The sequence below is a fragment of the Monodon monoceros genome, unplaced genomic scaffold, assembly GCF_005190385.1.
Source record: "Monodon monoceros isolate NGI ecotype Baffin Bay Population unplaced genomic scaffold, NGI_Narwhal_1 Super_Scaffold_6, whole genome shotgun sequence".
In the NCBI taxonomy this organism is placed as follows: domain Eukaryota; kingdom Metazoa; phylum Chordata; class Mammalia; order Artiodactyla; family Monodontidae; genus Monodon; species Monodon monoceros.
This window is the reverse complement of record NW_021703783.1, coordinates 94,678,535-94,704,898: the sequence shown is the minus strand read 5'-3', so window position 1 is coordinate 94,704,898 and position 26,364 is coordinate 94,678,535. Positions and strand designations below refer to the sequence as shown.

The following is a 26,364-nucleotide window of genomic DNA, read 5'->3' as shown; positions in this document are numbered from 1 at the left end:
CTTTTCTCTAGTTGTGGCGAGCGGGGGCTGCTCTTCGTTGCGGTGCGCGGGCTTCTCATCGCGGTGGCTTCTCTTGTTGCGGAGCACAGGCTCTAGGCATGCGGGCTTCAGTAGCTGTGGCGCATGGGCTCCATAGTTGTGGCTCGCGGGCTCTAGAGCGCAGGCTCAGTAGTTGTGGCGCGCGGGCTTGGTTGCTCCGCGGCATGTGGGATCTTCCTGGACCAGGGCTCGAACCCGTGTCCTCTGCATTGGCAGGCGGATTCTTAACCACTGCGCCACCAGGGAAGTCCCTTTTTTAAAAAATTAAATTAAATTAAATTATTTATTATTTTTTTATTTTTGGCTGGGCCAGGTCTTCGTTGCATGCAGCACACGGGATCTTTGTTGCAGCATGTGGACTTCTTAGTTGTGGCAGGCATGCGGGATCTAGTTCCCTGACCAGGGATCGAACCCGGGCCCCCTGCATTGGGAGCATGGAGTCTTACCCACTGGACCACCAGGGAAGTCTCATAGGCCAGATCTTTTCAAACTTGCACTTGCATAAGAATCGCCTGAGAGCTTGTTAAGACACAGATTCCTGGGCCCCGCTCCCAAAGAGTCTGGATGTGTACACCCTTGTGTGTGCACGGGGGGAGCTGGAAGATTTGTATTTCTAACGAGCTCCAGGTTGTGATGCGGGTGCTGCCGGTCCGCGGACCACGCTTTGAGCTGGCGCCGACTCAGCAACTGTGTACAACGTGAGCACCACGGAGAAGTAAAGTGACAGCTCTGTAAAGGGGGAGGATTGAGATTGGGAAGCCCAGTCTGAGGAGCTGACCTTGGAGAAAGGGCCAGGTGTGGGGGAAGAGCAAAGCCTTAAGACTGGATGCCGCTTGGCGGGTGTGGGGAGCTGACAGAGGCTGGCGCCTGGAGAGGGAAGACAGGTGGGAAGGGCCCTGGGAGACAAGGCCTGAGAGGCATGGGGGTCCCGGGTCCCGCTGGGCCAGCCTTGCAGGCCATGGGTGGACTGCTAGGTTTATTCTCAGTGCAGTGGGAAGTCGCTGCAGGCTTACGAGAGGAGTGACAAGACCTGCTTTGTGTCTGAAAAGATTGGTCTGCCGCTGGGTGGGGAATGTGTTGCCGTGGGGTGAGAATGGGACCAAGGAAGCCAGCTGTGGCCTGGGTTGTGGGGATGCTGGGGAGAGACACAGACGGATCCGGAATTTTCTGGGGATGGAGCGGGCACGATTTGCTGCTGGACTGGACTGATGGTTACTTCCTCCCCAGGACTGAGGTTGGATTTTGTTAGGTCGTTAAAGCACTTTGCCGCCGGGGCTGCCGCTGGTTGAACGCGTCTCTTGCCTTCGCTGGATCAGGACTGTCCAGGAGCACCTGGCCCCGGGTGGCTTTCCGTCTCCCGTCACCTGCCTGGCACGGAGTGGCTGTCGGTGCCCAGTGGATGGATGAGAAACTACACTATCGGTGGCCCGGATGCCCAGGGATGTCCCGGCGGAAACCTGTTCTCAAGCTTGTGAAGATCCTGCCCACTTGCCCCAGGAGTGGGACCCACGGTGTTCTGGAAGTAACCAGCAACTGTCTGGTTTTAGGATGGCTTTCCGAGGCTGACATGCCCGAGGCAGTGACAGCCCACTCTGACTTCAAACTGTGAGCAGCATGAGGACCAGCACGTCACTCTCTGCTTTTCCGGATTAGGTTTTTATGATGCTCAGTTTGAATGTAGCTGACCCTGTGGCTTAAAATTCTGAGGTGTCAGTTCATATGAACCAGTAGAGAGGTAACGTGTCAAGTTCATCACATAATACCGCTAATTCCACTTTTTTTTTTCTTTTCTATTTTAGGAGGAAGCCACAGGAAAACAATCTGACATCAGGTATTTATCTATTTACCTGATAAATAGATAAGGCTTAGTATTTCCTAGGGTTGGGAAGGCGTCAGCCCTGGCTTCCGTAATGTGGGGATTGGCCAGCTGGTTCCTTAGTCTGTTCTACAGATGATACCTGAGCCCCCTCATTGTGCCTGGCCCTGGCTGGGTGCTGGGGGACCCACCCCCTGCCCTGTGGGGTCAATGACGCCTGACAAGGGGGATGCATGTAATGACGGTTGACACCCCGTGTGGGAGGGAGACTGTGTGGGTTGCCTCGGCAGCAGTCTCTGCTCTGCCTCTTGCTTTCCAAGCCCCACATTCCCGTCTGTTAAGTGGGGAGAGTACCTGCCTGCTGGCCTCAGGTGAGCCGTAACCATGTACCCAGTAGAGAAGGATCTACACACACACCACCCAGCCCGGGGCCTGATGCATCCTGGTGTTCGGGGAGTGGTAGCTGTTGTTTCAGCGATGATAGAAATACGTACTCACTTACTGTGTGAGGGCGGGGCCTGGCAAGCCCGCCGGGAGGAGGAGCTGGAAAGGAGGCGCGTGCGGAGCCGAAATCGGGGGGGGGGGGGGGGGGGGGGGGGGGGGGGGGCAGCTTCAGGGTGAAGCTCTTTCTGCCTGATGCACTGGTTTCAAACCCAGTTGACGGTTTGGAGAACCTGCTGTGTGCCAGGTCCATGCCCACCTGACCTTGCAGTAATCCCAGCAGCACCGCCCAGGAGCTGTCACTTTTTTTTTTTTTTTTTTAACATTTTTATTGGAGTATAATTGCTTTACAATGGTGTGGTATTTTCTGCTTTGTAACTGAGTGAGTCAGTTCTTTCCCATTTATTTCACTGGGGAGGCTGAGGCCCGGGGAGGACTTGCCAGGATCCACAGCGGGGGCTCCATGGCTCAGACGCGTCTCTAAGCGAGCTGGGTCTCTAAGCCTCGGGTGTGGAGCGAACTGCCCTCCTTCCTTTGGCTCTTCCCAAGGCTGCCTTTTCATCTGCTCTCAGTGGCGGTTTCCACATTGATTTGGCGCATTTCCGAAAAGAGGTTCTTTTAAAGGAGAGGGGGCCTTCCTTCATCTTTTCCTTTTTTAACCGTAAATGACTCTCTTGTCTTCTTGCTCAGCATTTTACTGTGCTCTGTTCCCCAAATATATATACGTAAACCTCCTTATGGGTGTACATTTCTTATTCTTCGTTTTTCCCTAATGTTTAGGATGGCTGTCTCTTGTATTAGTTTCCTAGGTCTGCGGTAGGAAGTGCCCCAAACTGGGTGGCGCAGTGAGGCCAGAAGCCTGAAATCAAGGTGTTGTCAGAGCCGTGCTCTCTCTGAAGATTCTAGGGGAGGGTTCCTTGCGGCTTCCAGTTCCTGAGAGCCCCAGGCATTTCTTGGCTTGTTGCAGCATTACCTCCGATCTCTGCCTCCATCTGCACATGGCTGCCTTCCCTCTGTCTGTCTGTCCGTTCTTGTGTCTTCACAAGGCGTTCCCTGCCTGTGTGTCTGTGTCCAACTTTCCATCTCATAAGAGTACCTGTCATTGGATTAAGGCTGACCCGAATGACCTCATCGTAACTGCAAAGACCATACTTTGACCAAATAAGGTCATGTTTACAGGTACCCGGGTTAGGACTTCAATGTATCTTTTCAGGGGCACAGTTCAACCCATATCATTTCCAGGGAAGCAATGAGTCAGGTTCCAAGGACCCAGCCTTGAGGACTTGTCCATCAGTCACTCACACAGCAAGGAGTCATTTTTTGCGTCTCATGTGCTGAAGGGCTGGAGATAATGGGGTCGGGCAAATGGACTGTAGGGTTCGCTTCAGATACTCCCCTTTAAATCTAGAATCAGTGGGTTGAGAGGGAAACGGGTGACTACGAGAGTCCCTCGCCTCACACGTTTATGGAAGGAACGTACATAAAGAACTGAAATGCAAGTTGGGAAGTTCTGAGTGCCCGCAAGGATGGCAGGAAGGGTCTGCAGGGGGTCCCGAGGAGGGAAACACTAATTCCAGTGAAGGTGATGAGAATGGCCCCCTGGGGGAAGTGGCCTTTGAACTGTGCCCCGCGTGGTTGGTGGAGCTGGATAAAGAGCATTAGAGAGAGGCGTTAGGATGGAGGGACAGCGCGGGCACAGGATCGCGGGCGAGCACGTGAGCACGGAGCAGCAGAGGGGGGTGCGTTCAGCCAGAGCAAGGGCTGCGTGAAGTGAAGGGGTGGCCTGGCAGCTTGGGAAGGTCAGCGGGAGCCAATAAGTAATTAATTCAGAAGTACTTATCATGACAAGAGAGGAACCCAAGGCATCCTCCGTTGGGCACTTAAACAGAAGACGCCATCCACCGAATGTTCTGGTTAGTTACCATTTGGCTGTATTCATAAACTGTTAGAACACCTCTTGATCTTGTGCTGTGTACATTTCTCTGTGTATTAATGTTTTTTCTCATTTTTAATATTTTGGCTGCATGGCATGTGGAATCTTAGTTCCCCAACCAGGGGTCAAACCTGCACCCCCTGCCTTGGAAGCATGGAGTCTTAACCACTGGACTGCCAGGGAAATCCCTAATTTTTTTTTCTTTTTAATTTATTTTTGGCTGCATTGGGTCTCAGTTGTAGCATGTGGGCTCTTCTTTGCGGCGCATGGGCTCTGTAGTTTGCGGCACATGGGTTCTCTAGTTGAGGCGCGTGAGCTCAGTAGTTGCAGTGCACGGGCTTAGTTGCCCTGCAGCATGTGGATCTTAGTTCCCCGACCAGGGATCGAACCTGCATCCCCTGCCTTGGAAGGTGGATTCTTAACCACTGGACCACCAGGGAAGTTCCCCTAATTTTTTTTTTCCCCTAATTTTTTAAAAATTTTATTGAAGTATAGTTGATTTACGACGTTGTGTTAAATTCTGCTGTACAGCAGTGTTTCAGTTATACGTGCATATATTCTTTTTCATATTTATTTCCAGTATGGTTTATCACAGGATATTGAATATATTTAGTTCCCTGTGCTATACAGTAGGGCCTTGTTGTTTATCCATTCTATATATAGTAGTTTGCATCTGCTTATCCCAAACTCCCAATCCTTCCCTACCCTACCCCATCTCCCTTGGCAACCACAAGTCTGTTCTCTATGTCTGTGAGTCTGTTTCTGTTTCGTAGATATGTTCATTTGTGTCATATTTTAGATTCCACATATAAGTGATATCGTATGATATCTGTCTTTCTCTTTCTGACTTACTTTGCTTAGTATAATAATCTCTATGTCCGTCCATGCTGCTTCAAATGGCATTATTTCATTCTTTTTTATGGCTGAGTAATATTCCGTTGTATATACGTACCACATCTTCCTTATCCATTTATCTGTTGATAGATATTTAAGTTGTTTCCATGTCTTGGCTATTGTAAATAGTGCTGCTATGAACATTGGGGTGCATGTGTCTTTTCAAATTATATTAGTTTTCTCCAGGAGTGGGATTGCAGGATCATATGGCAACTCTGTTTTTAGTTTTTTGAGGAACTGCCATACTGTTTTCCATAGTGGCTGCACCAATTTACATTCCCACCGACAGTGTAGGAGGGTTCCCTTTTCTCCACACCCTCTCCAGCATTTGTTATTTGTAGACTTTTTGATGATGGCCATTCTGACTGGTGTGAGGTGTTACCTCATTGTAGTTTTGATTTGCATTTCGCTAGTAATTAGCAATGATGAGCATCTTTTCTTGTGCCTGTTGGCCATCTGCATGTCTTCTTTGGGGAAATGTCTATTTAGGTCTTCTGCCCATTTTTTGATTGGGTTTTTTTTTTGTTATTGACTTGTATGAGCTCTTTGTATATTTTGGAAATTAAGCATTTGTCAGTTGCATCATTTGCAAACATTTTCTCCCAGTCCATAGGTTGTCTTTTCATTTTGTTTATGGTTTGCTCTGCTGTGCAAAAGCTTATGTTTGATTAGGTCCCATCTGTTTATTCTTGCTTTTATTTCTATTACCTTGGGAGACTGACCTAAGAAAACTGGTACAATTTATGTCAGAGAATGTTTTGCCTATGTTCTCTTCTAGGAGTTTTTTGGTGTCATGTCTTATAGTTAAGTCTTTAAGCCATTTTGAGTTTATTTTTGTGTGTGGTGTGAGGGTGTGTTCTAACTTCAGTGATTTTCATGAGGCTGTCCAGCTTTCTCAACACCACTTGCTGAAGAGACTGTCTTCTGCATTGTATATCCTTGCCTCCTTTGTCAAAGATTAATTGACCATATGTATGTGGGTTTATTTCTGGGCTCTCTAATCTTTTTTTTTTAATACATTTATTTTTTTATTTTTGGCTGCGTTGGGTCTTCGTTGCTGCGCATGGGCTTTTCTCTAGTTGCGGTGAGTGGGGGCTACTCTTCGTTGTGGTGCGCAGGCTTCTCACTGCAGTGGCTTCTCTTGTTGCGGAGCACGGGCTCTAGGCACACGGGCTTCAGTAGTGGCTCGCGGGCTTTAGAGCACAGGCTCAGTAGTTGCGGCGCACGGGCTTAGTTGCTCCGCGGCATGTGGGCTCTTCCTGGATCAGGGCTCAAACCCGCGTCCCCTGCACTGGCAGGCAGATTCTTAACCACTGCGCCACCAGGGAAGTCCCTGGGCTCTCTATTCTATTCCATTGATCCATATGTCTGTTTTTGTGCCAATCATTTGTGTATTTTATTTTAGGTAAGAATCCGAGTCAAAATTTGGTGAAACTGAAGAGAAATTCGATGTTCCCGGTGGCTCCATAAGTACCTATGGTAGGTCGGGGCTGAGATGTTTTCCTTGGTGACCACTTGTCCACACAGCAGGTGGAGGGTGCAGGGGGCCGAGAGGAAACCTACCCTTCTCGGAGGCTCCATTTCCTGCTCAGTAAAGTGAAGGTGAGAATATTTGCCCCATCGGCCCGATTGGGTTTAGGAGTTTACCCTTGGAAGCATTTTCAGACTATTTTATGACTGAAGCGCAGCACACGTATAAAGTATGGCCTTCATCATTATTCTGTGTTGTTGCTCTTTCTTCTGCGTCATCTCCAGGTGGGAGCTGTGGCGGGAGTGAGGTCACCCAGTGAGACTGGCGCTTGAAGTGCAGGGTGTGGGTTGTGGTGTAGGCGCTACCTGGCTTGGGGGTGATTCTCACCGAAATCCTGTGTCTGCAGTTGGACTCTAGGGGGCAGAGTATGAGCAGGATTGGTCAGGGATGCAGGGCTGTTTAGACTGAAATCAAATACAGGCCGACCTCAGAGATAACTGCAGATTCCAGTCCAGACCACCGCAGTGAAGCGAATTATCGCAAGAAGGCAAGTCACATGAGTTTTTTGGTTTCCCACTGGATTTAAAAGTTATCTTTACACTGTACTGCAGACTGTATTGGGCGTTAGCAACTTGTCTAAAAGAGGTATAGGCCTTAACTAAATACTTTATTGCTAAAAAATGGTAGCCATCACCTGTGCCTTCAGTGAGTTATAGTAGTAACACCAAAGATCACTAGATCACAGATCACCGTAGCACATATATAATAATGAAAAAGTGTGAAATATCACAAGAATATTGTGACACAGAGACACGAAGTGAGCAAATACTGTTGGAAAAATGGTGCCGACAGACTTGCTCGATGCAAGGTTGCCACAAAACTTCAATTTGTAACAAACGCAGTATGTGCAAATCACCCGTGGTGAAAAAGTAAACTCCCCTCAGCAGTCGGCCTGGACAGTGCAAGAGGGTGTGAGGCGTGCGGGGTTTGCTCCGGTACAGACATGAGTTACCGGCACACGGGGACTCGGCTTCTGTGGTGCTTCTGCCATCATTTCCATGTGGTGGCTGCTGACCTGCACGTGGGTCATGACGGATCAGTTAGCAAGCTTATGTGGCTGTCATGTGGCACTTAGAGCTTGCAGAGAGCGGTCCATTTATTCCTCACTTTGACCCTGTGGGCGTTGTCATCATCCTGATGAAGGCCAAGTTCACAGAGGGAAGGGCTGGGCTGTGTGGAAAGAGGTTTAGAGTAGGGTCACCCTAGGTTTGGCTCAAGCCACCATCAGTCCCTTTGGTCTGTTCTTACACAGGCTCTTAACCTTTGAGCCTCAGCTTCCTTATCTGAAAACCGGGGATAATGACAATCGTATGAGATGCTTCCTGAGTGCTTCCTTACGTGCCAGGCACCGTTCTCGGTGCTTTACATTTGTTCACGCATTTACTTCTCACTCCAACCTATGACATGGATAGATACTGTTGTTATCCCCATTTTACAGAGGGGGAAACAAGTTCGGAGAGGTTAAGTAACTTGCCCAAAGTCACACAGCTAGTGAGTGGTGGAGCTGGACCTCAAACCCAAGCTCCGGGACCTATGCTTGACCACAGTCCCGCCTCGATGATACTACCCGCCTTGCTGGGCAACACGAGGAGGGAGTGGACTGGTGCTGGGTGGAAGCACCCCGAGCTCCGCCTGGTGGATTCTATCATGAGAGTGTCTTCTCTTTTCCTCTCCCAAGCAACACATACCTGGGTCCCCATCTCTACATCCCATGCCTTTTCTGCCCGGTTAAGTTGCCCCAAATGTGAAGCTATTACAAGTCCATGGAGGAGGTGCCTCCTTTCATAAAAGGCCCTCGAGGCTCATCAGGTCCCCTGGCTTTCAAGCCCAGTTTTTCACAGAAGCCCTTCTTCCTGAAAGCCCTTCACCTTCTGTGAAGAGGTACACAGAAGTGTAACAAATGCAGCCTTCTCTGGTCGGCGCTGGGGTGGGAGCCTGGAATCCTGGGCTGCCCCAGCAGTTTGAAAACGAGAATTCAAAGGGGGAAACAAGTCCAGAAACTTTCTCAAAGTCACATGGAGGTACTGACAGGCCTGTGACCACAGTCACTCATTCTCTCTGAAGTGATCATTTGCTGCATGCCGGGCACGGTGCCAGGCCCTGGGTGCAAAGCAGTGACAAAGAAAGCCAGCTCCTGCCCTCTAGCAAGGACAGAACTGCAGGGTGCCAAGGGGCCGCGTAGCTGGTCTGGAGAGTCAGAGAGGCTTTGTGGAGGAAGTGACATTCACTTATGCTGGCAGACTGGTGGGCGGTAGCTTGGCCAGGCAGAGCAGGGCGGAGTGCTGCAGGCAGAGCATGTGTCAAGGCCCTGAGGTAGAAGAGGAGGTGGGCAGAGAAGTCCAATGTGGCAGGAACAGCGGGTGAGGGAGAAGGTGGCACAAGATGTACCTGGAAAAGCAGGTGAGGGCCAGGGGGCTGCGTATTTTAAGTACAGTGAGAGCCACGTTGCTTGTTCACCGGGATCGATGTGGTCAGACAAGCAATATCACCCACAGTTAGGGACTTCCCTGGTGGTCCAGTGGCTAAGACTCCGTGCTCCCAAAGCAGGGGGCCCGGGATTGATCCCTGGTCGGGGAACTAGATCCCACATACATGCCGCAACTAAAAAGATCCCGCGTGCCACAACTGAGACCCGATGCAGCTAAAATAAATAAACAAATAGATAAATATTAAAAAAGATCACCCACAGTTAAAGAGAGTGAATTGGTGTAGCGAATCCGGAAGCAGCAGGGAGATAGGCAGAACTTGAGGGGACGGGGGGTGCCCAGACTGGGGTGAGTACTCCCACCCACCCGTCAGAAGTCAGCTCCAGGGTCCCTGCTCAGGGCAGCCTTCCCAGCTGCCTCCGCTCTCACAGTGGTGCCTGTCCTCATGCCTGTCCTTGTGGCTCCAGTCACAGCTGCTCTTCGGCGTGTGTTGCCGTTATTTCCCACTTAACCAGGACTCTCAGCCTCAGCACAACTGGTCTTTGGGGCTGGATGCTTTGTTGGCGGGGGCTGGCGTGGGGCATACTGTACGTCAGAGGGCGTTGAGCAGGATCCCTGCCTCTGCTCCCAGATGCCAGAAGCATCCCTCACCCCCAGTCCTGGCAAGCGAAGTGCTGCAGGCGTTGCCAGATGTCCCCCGGAGGTGACCTGCCCTGGCTGAGAGCCACTGTGGGGAGGACTGAGCTGGGGGTGGGGGACGTCTGCTCGCCGCGTGTAGAGGACTCCTTTGGGCGGAGGGACGTGAGTTGTTAAGTTTCATGGCTCCGATAAGGTGATCTCTTCCAGGATTATGGCAGGAAAAGTGAAATGGGTCACTGATATCGAGAAGTCGGTGCTGATAAATAACTTTGAAAAGAGAGGATGGGTCCAAGTGACAGAAAACGAGGACTGGAATTTTTACTGGTAAGTATAAACCAGGGTTTGGTTGTCTTCCAGAGCCCGTTTATCAGCGCGGTTAATCCCATACCGGCGCACGGACTGTCCTGTGTAGGCGCCTCCACGCCATCGTGCCGCCTCCCCTTACACTTCGCTCACCTGGGCCCTTCGTGCGCGCGGGGAGAAGGCCCTGGGTTAGTATACGTGGTGGAGTGTCCCCTGCTCCTGGTTATCAGGAAGTCCCAGGATGTCTCAGCATGGCTGAGTGTGGTTACACGGCAGTGGGAATTTGGGTGAGAAACCAGAGCCCCACCTGCCTCCAGTTCATGCTGGTCACAGTGGTGCCCTGTTGCCTGGCACCTCGGGGTGCGCTGGGGAGGTCAGCATCCTGTGGGGTGGTGTGGGGAGGAGATTGGGGAAAGGGCTGTGGGGAGGGCTCGGTGCTTCCTTTCACCTCCCTCCCGTTAGGCCAAGAGGGTGCCGGCTGGACTGAGAAACCGCGGAAATGCGTGAGGCTGGAAAAGCAGTGTGTGGGCCCTGAGTCCCGGGTGGTACCACCCAGCTCTGAAAAGAAGGCTGAACAGGACAGTATTTTGTACTTGCTGTTTGGTGTCCCACTGCCCAGTGCTGTGGGGCCCAGCAGAACTCAGCGCGTTCTTTCGGCTTCTCTGGGCAGCTGGTCACGTGCCAGGCATGGGGGTGGGGGGGTGGGGATTTGAATGCTTGCTTCTTCATGCCGAGAAGCGTTTTGGAGCTTTTCTTAACCAACAAGAGAATGACAGAGAAGAAAAGAGCTAAACAGTATGATAAGTTTGGATATTTGAGATATCTTGAGAGCTCATGCTTTAAGCGCTAAGTGTCCTGTCGGGTCTTAAAAATTGGTTAGGGAAGAATATTGGAAACAACTAAACATTAACTGGTTGGGGAAAGGTGAATAGATTAACCAAGTGGATTACGGCACAGCCATTGAAATAATTGTGATGATTATAAAGCAGTTTGGGAAACTGAATAACAGTAAGTGTGAAGAAAAACATATTACGAAATTGTATTTGTATTCTGATAACAACTATGCAAAAACAGCTTGCATGTGGGCAGGAAGTAGAAGGAGTGTGAAACAGGTAAACACTGGCTCTCCTGGAGGGGGTGTATGGGTTATCCATTGCCGAACTGATGGTGAGTAACAAACACCACAAACTTAGGGGCCTGAAACAACAACCACTTTTTGCCACACGTGAGTTTGTGGGTTTGGCTGAGCAGTTCTTTTGGTCTGGCAGAACTTCACTGTTCCTGCCTGGGCTCACTCACACATCTGCTGTCACCTGGTGGGTCATCTGAGGCTTGGCTGGTCTAGGATGCTCTTGGCTAGGACGACAGGGGCTTCTCTCCACAAATCTCTCACATCCCTCCAACCGGCTAGCCTGGGCTTGTGGTGGTGTCGGGGGCCCAAGAGGGAGGTGGTAGCTCTCAAGGCCTTTCGGGGCTAGTCTCAGAAATGGCACACCATCACTTCTGCCCTTCTTTTTGGCCAAAGAAAGGCATTAGGTCAGCCCCAGTTCAAGGGGAAATATATTTTACCTCCTGATGGGAGTTGAGGGGTGGACAATTGGGACCCTTTTTACAATCAGGCTACACAGTAGGTGAACATTTATTTATAACAAAGGGTCCTTTGTTCCTTGGAGAAATGCCTGATGCTGGGCCTCAGGGAGAATTGTACAAGGTGAGCTCGGAATAGTTTGTCTTAAGGGAAAGCGAGGACGTCGTCGAGGCCTGCTGGATTCAGGTTAATAAAACTCAGGAGACAACTTGCAGAGTTCCTTCTGCCCAAAATAGGGACACCTAGAGCTTCCATAAGAATAATGACAGCAGACTGAAACTCATGAATCATGTTTGAATCTATGAGTTCATAAAAATGCCCCCCAAAAGAACTGAAACGGAACAAAACCCCACATAATTTGTGGCACATTAAAATGGCCACAGAGTTTTTGACACCACTTCCTTCTGCAGATGGGGTCTTCGTTCCCCTCCTCCTGACCTTCGGTGGGCTCTGTGATTGCTTTGGCCAGTGGGATGCAGTCAGTGTGATCCAGTCAGTGTGATACAGGCCTTAAGAAACCAGCAGCTTCCTCCTCCTGTGTAGGAACCCCCTGCGGGAGCCCTGAGCTGCCGCATGAGAAGCCTGACCGTCCTGGGACTGTTGTGCTGGAGAAGTTGCAGCTGCACCCACCTTCCAGCCATGCCTGCCAAGGTGCCGGATGTGGAAGAAGCCTTCTCGGGGCCCCCAGACCAGCCGGCTGAATCCCACCCAGCGACCTCAGTGCTGCGTGGGGCAGAGCGCTCTGCTGAGCCCTGCCCAAATTCTTGACCCACAAAACCTCGAGATATCATAAAATGGTGGTTGTCTTAAGTAGCTAACGTTGGGTAATTCGTTTTGCAGTGATAGGTTCCCAGAACACAGCTCATCACACATCTGCGGGTGGTAGGGAACCAGCTCACTATTTTGAAAACTGGTAAAGGGAAAGAGTCACACACTTACTCAGTCTTCCCTGTACGAACCATTCATGGGTTACCTAAATTGTTGACGAAGGGAAGTTTCTCCTTGTAGAAATATTCCTGCCGATAAATGAAGGAGGAATGAAAAAGGAGAATTTCACTGTTTTGCAACCCCTCACGGCATAAGGATCTACACCTGTGCAGGACGGAGGCCGCTGACCACAGGACAATAGGACACTTAAGTGTGGCTGGTCCAGACAGAGATGTATGTGCTGGAGTGTGATGTACGCTCCCGTTTTAGTACGAAGAAACAAATGTAAAATTCCTCATCACAAATTTTTATGTTGGTAATATGTTGAAATGATAATATTTTGGATATATTAGGTTAAATAAGATACATTAAAATTACTTTCACCTCTTTCATTTAACTTTTTTTTTTTCTTTTGGCTGCGTTGGGTCTTCGTTGCTGCACGCGGGCTTTCTCTAGTTGCGGCAAGCGGGGGCTACTCTTCGTTGCGGTGCTCAGGCTTCTCATTGTGGTGGCTTCTCTTGTTGCGGAGCACAGGCTCTAGGTGCGCGGGCTTCAGTAGTTGTGGCACGCGGGCTCAGTAGTTGTGGTGCATGGGCTTAGTTGCTCCACGGCATGTGGGATCTTCCCGGACCAGGGATCGAACCCGTGTCCCCTGCATTGGCAGGCGGATTCCCAACCACTGTGTCACTAAGGAAGTCCCCCTTTAACTTTTGTTTTAATGTGACTACTAGAAAATTCACTATGTGACTCAGCTGTGGGTCACATTTTCTATTGGGCAGTGCAGCTGACTAGTCACTGACATCCTGAAGGGAGAGGCTCTCCGGCTGGATGCCACCCCGGGACGCAGCTCTGCCCCCATCGGCCTGCAGCTCATCAGACCTCTAGGTCTGACTCCCAACTTACAGGAAGTACAGGGCCCTGGGGAGCATGATAAATAAGGAAGCTGTGAGAACCCCTACAGAACAGATACCCGGTGTCTTCAACAAATAAATTGCCTAGAAAAAAATTAAGGAGGGGTGGGGGAGATTGTATAGATTTAAAGAGATGTGTGTGAGAGAGAACAACTAATCAGAAGGCCTGGCCCTTATTTGCAAAAGTTGTAAAAAAATATTTATCAGACAACTGGGGAGATTTGAACGCTGAGTAGTATTTGATGACATTTAGGAATTACTGCTCCTGGGACTCCCCTGGCGGTCCAGCGGTTAAGACTCTGCGCTTCCACTGCGGGAGGCGCAGGTTCGATCCCTGGTTTGGGAACTAAGATTGTGCGAGCTGCGTGGTGCAGGAAAAGAAAAAAAAATGGAATTGGCTGCGCTCCTTTTTTTTTCCAGTTGTGATAACAGTATAAAATAGGATATCATATAATATAAAAAGGAGTCCTTAACTGTTAGAGATTCTAACAGGAATAATTTGGATGAAATGATATGGTATCTGGGAAGTGCCTCAAAATAAGCCAGGGCTGTGAGGTACAGGCAAAGCAAGGCTGGCCTCGTGGTGACTGTTGAAGCTGGATTACGGGGTTCTGTTGCACTTTTCTCTATACTTCTTCGTGTGTTTAAGCTTTCCCATAATAAACAGTGTTTTTTTTTTTTTTTAATCCTTTTAATCCTTTTGTTCTAATGATTATGGAATCAAAAGAAACCCTCTGGTTGGTGCTATGGGGAGGGGGCGGGTTGGGGGCAGGGAGTACAGAGAGGACCTTGCCTTGTCTTGTGACTCCAGGACTCCCTTGTGGGTGCCAGCCCTTCCGTCCTTCCTGCTTCTCTGGGGGTGGCTAGGGAAGTCAGACAGGTGTGGCAGGGAGACTGGCTTTCTTAGAGGATGAGAAGGAATCTATTTCTCTCTCAACTCTCATTTCACTGGGGGCTTCGCGGTTTAGCTGGCCTGTCAGGGGTCTCTCCAAGAATATCACATGCCAACTCAGGGTCCTTAAATAACCCCTGTTTTTTTGTTGTTTTTAATTTTTGGGGTTTGCCACGTGGGATCTTAGTTCCTGACCAGGGATGGAACCTGCGCCCCTTGCAGTTGAAGCACTGGACCCCCAGGGAAGTCCGTGGGGTTTCGGTTTTAGGGGTCCCTGTCCTTCCTGACTTCGGGTGTAGATACTGAGTCAATGAGTTTTCTGACTTCAGAGTCTGACTTTCATTAGTTTGGTATCAAAATCAATGTTATCATTAACTGATAAACATTTATTGAGCATCTACTCTGTGCCAGAGAGTACAACCAATCAGGGCAGAGTCAAAACAGCCCTGCCTCAGTTAGTTGAGGTACAGTCGGTGGACACACAGCCTGCCGCTGTGGGCCAGGCACCTGGCTCGGTGCCGGGTTGGGGACAGGTAAGCTCTGAGGGAGCGTGCTTCCTGGTCAGGAGTCCCCGGGCTTTAATGACACCCGTCTCCACATGGACACATTCTGAGCTTCTGTCCTGCACATCCCTTCTGTGCTTCTCTTTCAGGATGAGTGTGCAAACCATCCGCAATGTTTTTAGTGTCGAGACTGGCTACCGGCTCTCAGATGATCAAATAGTCAACCATTTCCCGAACCACTATGAACTGACGCGGAAGGATCTGATGGTGAAAAACATCAAGAGATACAGGAAAGAGCTGGAGAAGGAAGGGAGTCCTTTGGCAGAGAAGGACGAAAGTGGGAAATACCTCTACCTGGGTTTGTGTCCTTTCCACCGGCCTCACGTTTTAAATAGATAGTGGAGTATTCTCCAGTGGCACAAGACCGCGAGAGGGTGACTGTTGGCTTTGAGGGATGAACGTGTTTGTGGGCACCTCTTTCATTCCAGGCATCTCCAGAATTGGGGGAGGGGGCTCAACTTGGAATCTGAGTTTGTGTGAGTGCCTTGGGAATGTGCACAGGAGGTGATGGGCGTGGGGGACACTCCCTGAGTTACAGACTGCCAGGAGGGATCATTACTGTGTCCAGCAACGCCTGGGGAGCGCAGTGCGTCCCTGCCCCGTCTGGTGAGAAAAGCTGGGCTGTTGGGTAATTTCAGAATCCCTTTAGCACACGTGGGGAAAAGTACATAAGTGACCTCTCTGGGCCTCGTTTCCTAATCTGATAAATGGGAATAACAATACCTATCTTACAGTTTACTGTGGGGATTAAATGATACAGATTTGTAAAGTACTTAGCACACAGCTAAAAGAGAAAACTCATTACAGGCAGACCTCAGAGGCATGGTGGGGTCAGTTCCAGACCACCAAAATAAAGCAAATTACCACAATGGGACTTCGCTGGTGGTCCAGTGGTTAGGACTCCACGCTTCCACTGCCAGGGGCCCGGGTTCGATCCCTGGTCAGGGAACTGTGATCCTGCAAACTGCATGGTGTGGCCCAAAATAAATAAGTAAACAAATAAAAAGAATGAAGTTTTAAAATAAAATAAAGCGAATACCGCAATAAAAGCAAGGCACATGAAAATTTTTGGTTTCCCACTGCATATAAAAGTTATCCTTACACTAAACTGTAGTCTGTCAAGTGTACAATAGCATTATGTCTTAAAAAAAAGTCAATGTACATACCTTAATTAGTTAATTATATTTTTGGCGACATTGGGTCTTTGTTGCTGCATGCGGGCTTTCTCTAGTTGCGGCGAGCAGGGGCTACTCTTTGTTGCGGTTCTCAGGCCTCTCATTGTGGTGGCTTCTCTTGTTGTGGAGCATGGGCTCTAGGCGCGCGGGCTTCAGTAGTTGTGGCACGTGGGCTCAGTAGTTGCAGCTTGCGGGCTCTAGAGCGCAGGCTCGGTAGTTGTGGCGCACGAGCTTAGTTGCTCCCCGGCATGTGGGATCTTCCCGGACCAGGGATTGAACCCGTGTCCCCTGCATTGGCAGGCGGCTTCTTAACCACTGCGCCACCAGGGAAGTCCGTACATACCTTAATTTAAAAATACTTTATTGCTTAGAAATGTGAACCACCATCCGAGCCTTCAGTGAGTTGTAATTTTTTTGCAGTAGTAACATCAGAGATCACTGATTTCAGATCACCATAGCAAACATAATAATAATGAAAAAGTTTGAAATACTGCGAGAATTACCAAAACGTAACACAAAGTGAACAAATGCTGTTGGAAAAATGGTGCCAATAGACTTGCTCCACGCAGGGTTGCCACAAACCTTCAGTTTGTAAAAAACACAGCATCTGTGTAGCACAATAAAGCGAGGTTCGCCTGTGTCGTACCGGGACTGAACTGCAGAAGCCCTTGCCCTGTGGGATGCTGGGTGGGGGCGTGAGGTAGCGAAACAGGCCCTGAAGAGGCAGTGGCAGCATCTTTCTGTCCGTGGCCCCCAGCGGGCTGGCTCACCATTGTCCCCTCTCTGTCACCCTCAGACTTCGTCCCCGTCACCTACATGCTGCCTGCCGACTACAACCTGTTCGTGGAGGAGTTCAGGAAAAGCCCCTCTAGCACCTGGATCATGAAACCTTGTGGCAAAGCCCAGGGAAAGGGCATCTTTCTGATCAACAAGCTCTCGCAAATCAAAAAGTGGTCCCGGGACAGCAAAACGTCTTCGTAAGTGGGGGAGCCCGTTGCGTGTGCTTCCCAGCCATCTCACGTCGGCCTCAGTCTCTTGGCCACGGCGCGGGGGGGGGCCCTCGCTTGCTTTTCCAGGTGTGCAGCATTTGTGCAGGTATACACGTGGCAGCAGGACAAGGCTCTGTGGCCACTGTAGCGTCACCAGTCGTAGAATCTCACCTGGGGATGGTGGGTAAACTGGCGTAAGGTCACAGGAGCAGGGAGCCTCGCTGGCCGCTCTCTGTCCTGAAAGCTGGGGGGAGACCTGTCCAGTCCTGGTGCTTCTGAGGTGGCGAAGCACTTGCTTAACACCTGGGTGCCTGGGCTTGAGCCCCTGTCTGACACTCACCACCTGAGTAAGTTTTGTTGTATAGACTCTTAGGTTCTTCATCCGGGTAAACTGGGGACACAAATAGCACCAGCCTCACGGGGTCGAGGTGGGGATGGACCCGAGCGCCAGGCAGTGTGTGCGGTCAGTGTAAGAGAAGACCTAAGTGACCATCAGGTCAGGTCTCCTGTCTGGGTTGGGTGCCCCTCAGAACGGAGGACACCAGGAGATTTCGTCTAAGGCTCACTCTGCCTCTTCGAGGTCCTTAACTGCCGGGAAGTGCCTGGAGGCCGCCATTGGTGCCATCCTTTCCGGGTGGGCCAATGGCTCCCCTGAATTCCCAGGAGTGGCAGGGATGCCTCCTTGTGTCCCGCATTTAAGTCTGACTGCATGATGCCAGCACCCGGGGGTTCCTCTGTGGATACCCCCCACCCTCGTTTTCTCCCCGTGAACTGGCCTCTCACTTAATGAGAGGCAGCAAGCTTGTCACCAGCCGACTAAAGACCTCTGGTCTTTTTTTTTTTAATTTATTTTATTGAAGTACAATTGATTTGCAATGCTGTTTTCATTTCTGCGGTACAACAAAGTGATTCAGTTATACATATATAGATTCTTTTTCATATTCTTTTCCATTATGGTTTATCGCAGGATATTTGAATATATCTCCCTGTGTTGTACAGGAGGACCTTGTTGTTTATCCATCCTATGTATAACAGTTTGCAACTGTTAACCCCAAACTCCCAATCCATCCCTCCCTGACCCCCTCCCCCTTGGCAACCAGAAGTCTGTTCTCTATGAGACCTCTGGTCTTTGCATCTAACCTCGACTTTGACATGCCCAGGTTCATGACTCAGTCTACCAAGGAAGCCTACGTGATCTCTCTGTACATTAACAACCCGTTACTAATCGGCGGCAGGAAGTTTGACCTGCGCTTGTATGTTCTGGTGTCTACGTACCGCCCACTGCGCTGCTACATGTAAGAGCCGGAGTTTTGTTTCCATTCTTTAGACTGAGCTTTGGGAATTCCCTGGTGGTCCAGTGGTTAGGACTTGGCTTCCACTGCGGGGGGCCCGGGTTCGATTCCTGGTTGGGGAGCTAAGATTCCCGCATAATGCGCGCTGTGGCAAAAAAAAAAAAAAAAGACCGTGCTTTGACACGATACTTCCTACTCCTCGGAGACCTTGCAAGGGTTGGTCGAACTCCCCGTACAAGTAGTGCCTGGCATGTGATCCATGTTGAGTAAGGCAGTAACTTTGACACGAATGTGAATCTTTAAAGCAAAAAGCAACTCTTTTACCCTTACAAAGATACTCAGAGAAAGAAGCCAGACACAGAAGGCCACGTGTTGTACAATTCCATTTATATGACGCACCCAGAAGAGGCAAAACTGTAGAAACAGAAAGTAGATTAGTGTTTGCCCAGCACCAGGGTTGGGAAGTGACTACTGATGGTCGCAGGGTTTCTTTCTGGGGTGATGCAGATGTAAAATTGATTGTGGTGATGGTTGCACGACTCTGAATATACCAAACACCATTGAGTTGTACACTTCATGTGGATGAGTTATATGGCACATAAATTATATCTTAATAAAGCTATTATGTAAAAAGAACCATAAAAAATAACAAAGCAGCTGTTTAAAAAGTTTAAAACAAAAAGCAGCTCTTTTAAGAGAAAAAAAAGTGTTATATTTTGTTTACGCTTGTCCTCAGAGTATTGAATTCATCTGAATTTCCACTTAGGTATAAACTTGGATTTTGCCGCTTTTGCACAGTAAAATACACCCCGAGTACCAGTGAGCTGGACAACATGTTTGTTCATCTCACCAACGTTGCCATTCAGAAACACGGGGTAAGTGTTTCTTTTCCCTTGAGCTTAAGGAAATGGACTGATTTTATGGGTTTCTTTGTTTTTCTATTTGCAGGAGGGGTTGGGTGGGTACCGGAGTTGAATTTAAGATGCCCTGGCACTGATGAGGATTTTGTGGGCTTCTTCATTTTTCTATTTGCAGGAGAGGGTGGGTGGGTATACGAGTTGTATTTAAGATGCTCTGGCACTGATTGGGAGGGGGAACCCCAAATATCCAGTGTGCTTGTCCCACGGGGGGTGGGGCATTTGGAGAAAGTCCCACATTCAAGTAGTTCTGGGACCTTGGGCAACTTAATTGACTCTTGGAGCCTGGGTCTCTCGAGTTGTAAAAGGAGATAATATTATTACCTTGTGGGGCTTGTGGGAGGATTATATGAGAGAACTTGTGCTTGGTCATTCAGTTAAAGACCAGGTACTGAGCATCTGTCTGGGTTGGTCCCATGATGAGGGCTACAATTATGGGCAAAAACTTCCTTCACCCCTACTCTCATGGAGCCTAGAGCCTGTGGGGGGAAGGCAGTCATCAAATAATCACACTGCATCTGAGATGCGCGTTCTGCAGGTAGAGATGCAGGCCTGGAGGAGCTTGGAATGAAGGGGCCTGTAGTCCAGGTGGTCGGAGGCCGCCGCGCACAAGTGGCCTTGAGCAGAGAGCTGAAGTCTGAGCGGGGGTTCCCTGGGTGGAGGAGTGGAAAGAGCATTCTAGCAGAGGGCACAGCACGTGCCAAGGCCCCGTGGCAGGAAGGAGCATCGCAGGAGCTGAAAGGAGTTGGGGCAGCTGGAGCCCCCAAGCGAGGCGGGTAGAGTGAGAGGGCCCTGTAGAGGCCAGCGGAGGCCGGGACACAGGACGTGGTAGGTTCTGTGCAGGCTTTGGGGCTATAATCCAGTCCTGGCGAACAAGGCCTGAAGGTCTCATTTCTATAGGAAAGACTCTTCTATTTGGGTCTTGCTTGAATGGAAGCCTGAATACCCTAGTCTTTTTATCATTTGAATAGAAAGAGGGTAAATATTGATAGAAAACAAGCTTTTCTGAGTAAACTACTGAAAGGTTTGGTCAGACCAGCTTGGGCCCAATCCCGTGCCCATCACTTAACCTCTGGGTGACTTGGGCAAGTCACCCAGCCTCCCTCTCAAACAGGAGCCCTGGTTTTTACCTTCCTGGTCGTGGCAACTGGCTTCCCTGTGGGGCTGACCCCAGTTCACCTGCCCATCGGGTTTTCCTGCGAGCAAACTGAGAGAGCGTTGTCGTTACAGTGTTCACAGTTAGAGGAGAAGGGGTGACTCGGCCAAGGCCTTACTCATAAGGATTTGGGAAAATGGTCTTTCAGGTGACACAGCACAGAACTTAACAGCCATTTGGGGATGCCACACCCTTCATAACCAAGTAGCACATTTCTTGAAGTCTGGGCGGGGGTGGGAAATGACAGTGACCGACCTCGAGTCCACTTGGTGTCCTGAGGTCAGTGCATGATGCGTTGGCCTGCTAAGCCGCCTCACCCTCGGGGGGCCAGACTGAAATTGGGAGGGTCCCATTTGATGAACCTTCTCAGGACATCAAACACGAGGTCACTATTTCCATCACTAAGGAAAAGAAGCCATTTTAAAAAGACAGAAGGAGAGAGCTGAGGCTGTCTTCAGCCTGGCATCTCTACGTGCACGGGAAGCAGCAGTGCTCTCCACACTCTTCCTGTTTCTAAATGCTTCGCTTTTTAATGTGAGAAACAGGTTACTCCGAGAAACGTCCGTTTCACCCTTGAATGAAAGCTTCACATGGCTCTAAGTTAGCATTGCGTAGAGAATAGATGTTATATTGAACACAGAAATGCTGTGGGCCAGTGGATCTGCTTGTCCACTGAGGGCCCCTGGGGGCAGAGCATCACCCTGCACTCTGGGGCAGGATGATGAGACACATCCCTGCCCTCAGGAAGCTCAGAGTCCAGCCAGAGGGGCAGATTGCAAAGGACAGAGTGTCAGGAAAGGTCAGGAGGCCTCAGTGCTGCCTTGAGAGTGCGGGAGTGGGGTTTGGGGCCTGCCAGGAGGCTGGCTTAACCACGACTGCTGGCGGGTTTCCCAGGGTGCAGGGTGGGTCCTGAAATGCGCAGTGTTTGCAAGTTGATAGGAGAAAAATGTTCTGAGATAACTCTGATAAAATAACTTTCCTACGGCCAAAAAGCGGCGCTTTTTGTATCATTACTTTGTATCTATATATATATATATATATTTTTTTTTTTTTTTTTTTTTTGTGGTACGCGGGCCTCTCACTGTTGTGGCCTCTCACGCTGCGGAGCACAGGCTCCGGACGCGCAGGCTCAGCGGCCATGGCTCACGGGCCCAGCTGCTCCGCGTCATGTGGGATCTTCCTGGACCGGGGCACGAACCCGTGTCCCCTGCATCGGCAGGCGGACTCTCAACCACTGCGCCACCAGGGAAGCCCTGTATCTATACTTTTTATATCTATGCACGTGTAAGACAGTGTTTTGCATAAAGTGTATACTTCATGCCTCTGGAACTTTTTTTTTTTTTAAGTAAACAAATTTTTCTTGATAGTAAAAAGAATCTGTATATAGGAAAAGAAAAGGTATTGCTGGACAGTTAGCCTAGTTTTTCCTATAATTTATTTTAGGGCTACAGTCCTTTTTTTAGGGATACAAACACCAAGTAATATATTTGAGAGCCTGTTTGAGGTGAACAAGCTTGGGCACCTCATCTTTTGAGGCATTTTAGTAAGAACTGACATGTAAAAGGAATTTGTCTCTGACCTTGAAAAGATGTTTTTAAAAATATGGATAATTCTTTGCTTTTATATGTAAACAGAGTCTGCTTTGAGTTTGTTCCTTATTAGGCTGATTTTGTTTTAGTTCACAGTTACCAACTTTATACTTAGAAAATGAAGTCTCCGTCTCATAACTTTCTAATATACTTCAGTATTTTCTAGCTTTTTGCCTCCAAAGAGGCAGTGTGTGGAGAATTAATGTTCAGAGTCAGAGAAGTAGAAAGAGCACTGAACTGGCATCGGAAAACCTGGGCTAAGGTCCCAGCTCTGTCACAGCCAGGATGAAAGCTTGGGCAAGTAACGGGGCCTCTCTGAGCCCGAGTGTCTCAGACAGCTGGGACGCTGTGAGGAAGATTCACGTGTGGGTCTCTTAAACCATCGTGACCGGGGCATGGTGTGTCCCAGGTTGGCTTCTCCAGGAAACAGAGGCAGAGATGAGCGTGCAGGAGGTTTACTGGGACACGATGTCAGGGGCAACACCAGGAGTTGGGGGGAGCTGGATCGGGCAGAGGGGGGCCAAGTGGGGACACAGCTGCAGCAGGGGCCCCAGCCAACCTCAGCGCGCTCTGCAGCTGGGTGCCCCTGAAGAGTTGCCCCAGACGGAGACAGGGGCCAATACCCAGGCACCAACCCCTCACTGGCTGTGGGCTGCCCGAGGAGGGGTTGGACTAGGCAGGTCCTCTTAACCAAGGGCAGCTCCCTGAAAGGGTCTCTGCTGCAAGAAGGAGCGCCTTGATCTTGAAGGGGTGTCTGGGTGGCACTCCATCCACAGCATGCACCGTAAGGGATAAAGCATTGATTATGAGAATACTACAGAGTTGAGTGTAGTTGGCCCTCCATATCCCAGGACTCCACATCTGTGGGTTCAAGCAGCCGTGGGTTGAAAATATTCGAAAAGGGACTTCCCTGGCAGTCCAGTGGTTAAGACTCTGCGCTTCCTCCTCAGGGGGCATGGGTTCCATCCCTGGTTGGGGAACTAAGATCCTGCCAGCTGCGCGAAGCAACCAAAGAGAATTCAGAAAAAAAAATTCCAGAAATTTCCAAAACAGCAAAACTTGAATTTGCTGCTCAATGGCAACGATTTTTGTAGCATTTATGTTGTGTTTACAATTTACATAGCATTTACATCACATTAGCTATTATAAGGAATCTAGAGATGATTTAAAGTACACAGGAGATGGGGAGGATGTGTGTAGGTTACAGGCAAATACAATGTCATTTTATATAAAGGACTTAGGCGTCCAAGGATTTTGGCATCCAAGGGGGGTCCTGGGACCACTCCCCTGTGGATACCGAGGGACAACTGTATTTTAAAAAATCACATGTGTAGGAGGCCCAGATCCCCAAGGGGCAGGGCCCATCCGCTTTTTTCCCGGGTGCCCGCCCCCCCCGACCCCCACACACCAAGGGGCACCAGAAATGCTCAAGGGTGAGAGCAAGCGCTGGCCTCCTCTGGGAGCATTGCCTGGGGCGCCACCCCCTTTTCTGTGGCCAGGAGGATTACAACCACATCCACGGGGGCAAGTGGACGGTGCACAACCTGCGGCTGTACCTGGAGAGCACCCGAGGCAAGGAGGTGACCAGCAGGCTGTTCGACGAGATCCACTGGATCATTGTGCAGTCCCTGAAGGCCGTGGCGGTGAGTCCCAGGAGTGTTGGGGGGCAGGGCGGGGAGCCCTGGGAGCAGAGAGAGCGAAGGAGACCACGCAAGCCTAGCAAGAGTTTGGGATTTGGGGGTGCAGGTGGCTCTTTTGTTAAAAAGAGCTGTTTTTATGGTCTCACCTCCTACACGTCTGCCAGAGGCCAGGGTGATCTCGGGAAGGGAGAGGGGCTGGCTCCTGGCTGGCGTTGCTGCAGCCATGGCCCTGGAACCTCTACAGAAGGGCAGGGACCTCGTGACGCCATCGTCGGCTCTTCTGTGCCCACTGAGTCGAGAATGAGTGTTTTGTCATAAGCTGATGCTTTGGAGATGGACTTTTCAGCAGCCTCCCTATTTTTAGGCTTCCTGCTTTGCTATTTCATAGACATTTAGGGCTGGAGAGAGCCTCTTTCTTTTCACTCAAGTCTCATATCTGTTGTCTGGTTTGAAGTTTTTGTGTTTCGTTTCACCGTTCTAAAGCAGGTGTGCATCTATTTTCAAAGGGAAAGCAAAGGATAAACCCTGGAGCACCAGCATGCAGGCCGCTATTTCTGGTGCAGATAGCGGTGGGCAGACTGCAGTAGTGCCCACACACCGGAGTTGAGGGGCTGTGAAAAGAGCTGCGCTTGCTGGAGTCAGAAACGCGGGGAGATTGCTGTTCTGGAGAAAGTGTGATGTGGGTTTGGCAGCGAGGTGGATGTGTGTGAAAAGATTTATGTGAAACCTTCTCAGTGGAAGATTAAGGCCCTCTCTCCCCGCTTTTTGTTTTCCCCCTTTGGCCGCGCTGTGCGGCTTGGCGGGATCTTACTTCCCCGACCAGGGATTGAACCTGGGCCACGGCAGTTCCTAACCGCTGGACCGCTGGGGAATTTGCTCTCCCATTTTTAACTTTGAAAATGCCAACTTATACTAATTCCCCTGTACGTGAAAAGCTTTGTTGAAACAACTGTGTAAAGAAAATTATGGACAGGAAAGGTGACCCTTCAGTGGACACCTTGGCTTTGCTGTGCCTTGAATCGAGCTCCTTCTGTGTCAGCAAGCAGTGATGAGCCCTGCCTGTGCCTTCAGTCTGCGTCTCGGGCCCGCAGGGAGGACTCGGTGGGGAAGAGCGCAGGGTCTACTTAGTCTAGTTAGCTGCTGGAGAGAGGCGTCTCAGGGCTCATGGTGCGGATGTGTGGGGAGTCCTGGGCTCAGATTTCGAGCCGAAGCCACCATGTGCCTCCTGGCGACGTGGCACAAGTGCCTGCCCTCCGTGGGCCTCGGGGGTGTCCTCTGTGAAATTGGGATCATGACCCTGATGTCTCGGGCTGGTTGTGTGAACACGCTCCGCGGAGGCTAACTTACGGGCTGGGAAGGTAAATGGCAGCGGCTGTAACACAGGCGATGTGGGAGCTTTAGTGCCCGATTAAACCAGGGCCTCCGCTCCCGTCCTGGCCTGATCGGCAGAACTCTGAGAAAGAGTTGGCTGTTTAATCAAGAAAACCTGTGTCCTGGCCCCGGATACACAGCCTGTCTCGAGGCTGGATCTGCCAGGCGCCTCTGAGCATCTTCTCCTGGGCCTCAGCCTCCTGAGCTGAGAAGCTGTTGGATTTCTAAGGCTCTGAGGCTTTGGGGAGCAGGGATTTATTTTTTCAGTTTTTATTAATTTAGCAAATATTTGGTCACCTTGTTTTTACCAGATTGTTGCCTACGGGGAATCTAGGGGAGAGGCAGGCAGGGAGACAGGAGGCTGCGGTAACTCGTGAGGAGGGCCTGATGCAGGGTGTGGACCACGTGGGGGGCCCATGGAGAAGCCGAGAGGCAGAGCTTGGGAGCAGAATGCTCAGAGGGCCAGAGACAGCGGGGCTGGGGGATGACAGAGGGTGAGTGACTGTCCTCTGTTCCCTCTGTGCTGCAGACGCTTTTGGGGACAGTGGTGTGTGCGCTAGCCGGGTTAGGACACCAGGCTTTCAGTGGAAATGCAATAATTCCGCTAAATTTCCACGTGATGAAACAGCCCCCCAGCCTGGTTTTCCTCCAGTGAGTGGGGCTGCACTGGGCCCTCTCCCCCTTAGACGTTTCCTGTTCTAAATCCAGTGTTTTAGGGAGAGTCCAGGTATCCCCTAACGTATGAATAGGCCTCACCATCCTCACAGTCGCGTCTGTGTGCTCCCCTCGCTGTGGGGTGCATGAGAGTCCCCGGGGAGCGCGTAGCACTGCTGCTGGCTGGGCCTCTCCTGGAGGGTTTAATCCAGGCAGCTTGGGCAGCCTGGAAATCTGTGCTGTAAACAAGCCACTGGTGGCTTTTTTATGCACTTGGAGAACAATTTTTGAAATGGAATTAAAAACTGAGAAGAAGGGACTTCCCTGGTGGCACAGTGGTTAAGAATCCGCCTGCCAATGCAGGGGACACGGGTTCGAGCCCTGGTCCGGGAAGATCCCACATGCCACGGAGCAACTAAGCCCGTGTGCCACAACTACTGAGCCCACGTGCTGCAACTACTGAAGCCTATGCGTCTAGAGCCCACGCTCCACAGCAAGAGAAGCCACCGCAGTGAGAAGCCCATGCACTGCAACGAAGACCCCAAAATAAATAAATTAATTAAAGAAAAAGAACCTAAGAAAATCCAAAAAAAATTTTTTTTTTTTTTTTTTTGGCGGTACGCGGGCCTCTCACTGCCGTGGCCTCTCCCGCTGCAGAGCACAGGCTCCGGATGCGCA

The 26,364-nt window shown here is 50.3% G+C and overlaps 1 protein-coding gene across 3 annotated transcripts in view; it reads left to right on the top strand.

Annotated features, from left to right (window-relative positions):
- TTLL1 (tubulin tyrosine ligase like 1) overlaps positions 1–26,364 on the top strand; it is a 35,557-nt gene that overhangs the window by 1,870 nt on the left and 7,323 nt on the right. For 2 of the 3 annotated variants that reach the window (XM_029204111.1, XM_029204113.1), the window contains exons 2-8: positions 1,839–1,870; positions 9,927–10,043; positions 14,993–15,201; positions 16,875–17,055; positions 18,228–18,362; positions 19,126–19,234; positions 23,521–23,664. In XM_029204111.1, coding sequence (XP_029059944.1) covers positions 9,931–10,043; positions 14,993–15,201; positions 16,875–17,055; positions 18,228–18,362; positions 19,126–19,234; positions 23,521–23,664 — 891 coding nt within the window. In that variant the 5' untranslated portion in view covers positions 1,839–1,870; positions 9,927–9,930. Of the gene's footprint in view, positions 1–1,838; positions 1,871–6,528; positions 6,603–9,926; positions 10,044–14,992; positions 15,202–16,874; positions 17,056–18,227; positions 18,363–19,125; positions 19,235–23,520; positions 23,665–26,364 lie in introns of all 3 variants that reach the window. The other variant, XM_029204112.1, reaches the window with a different exon arrangement.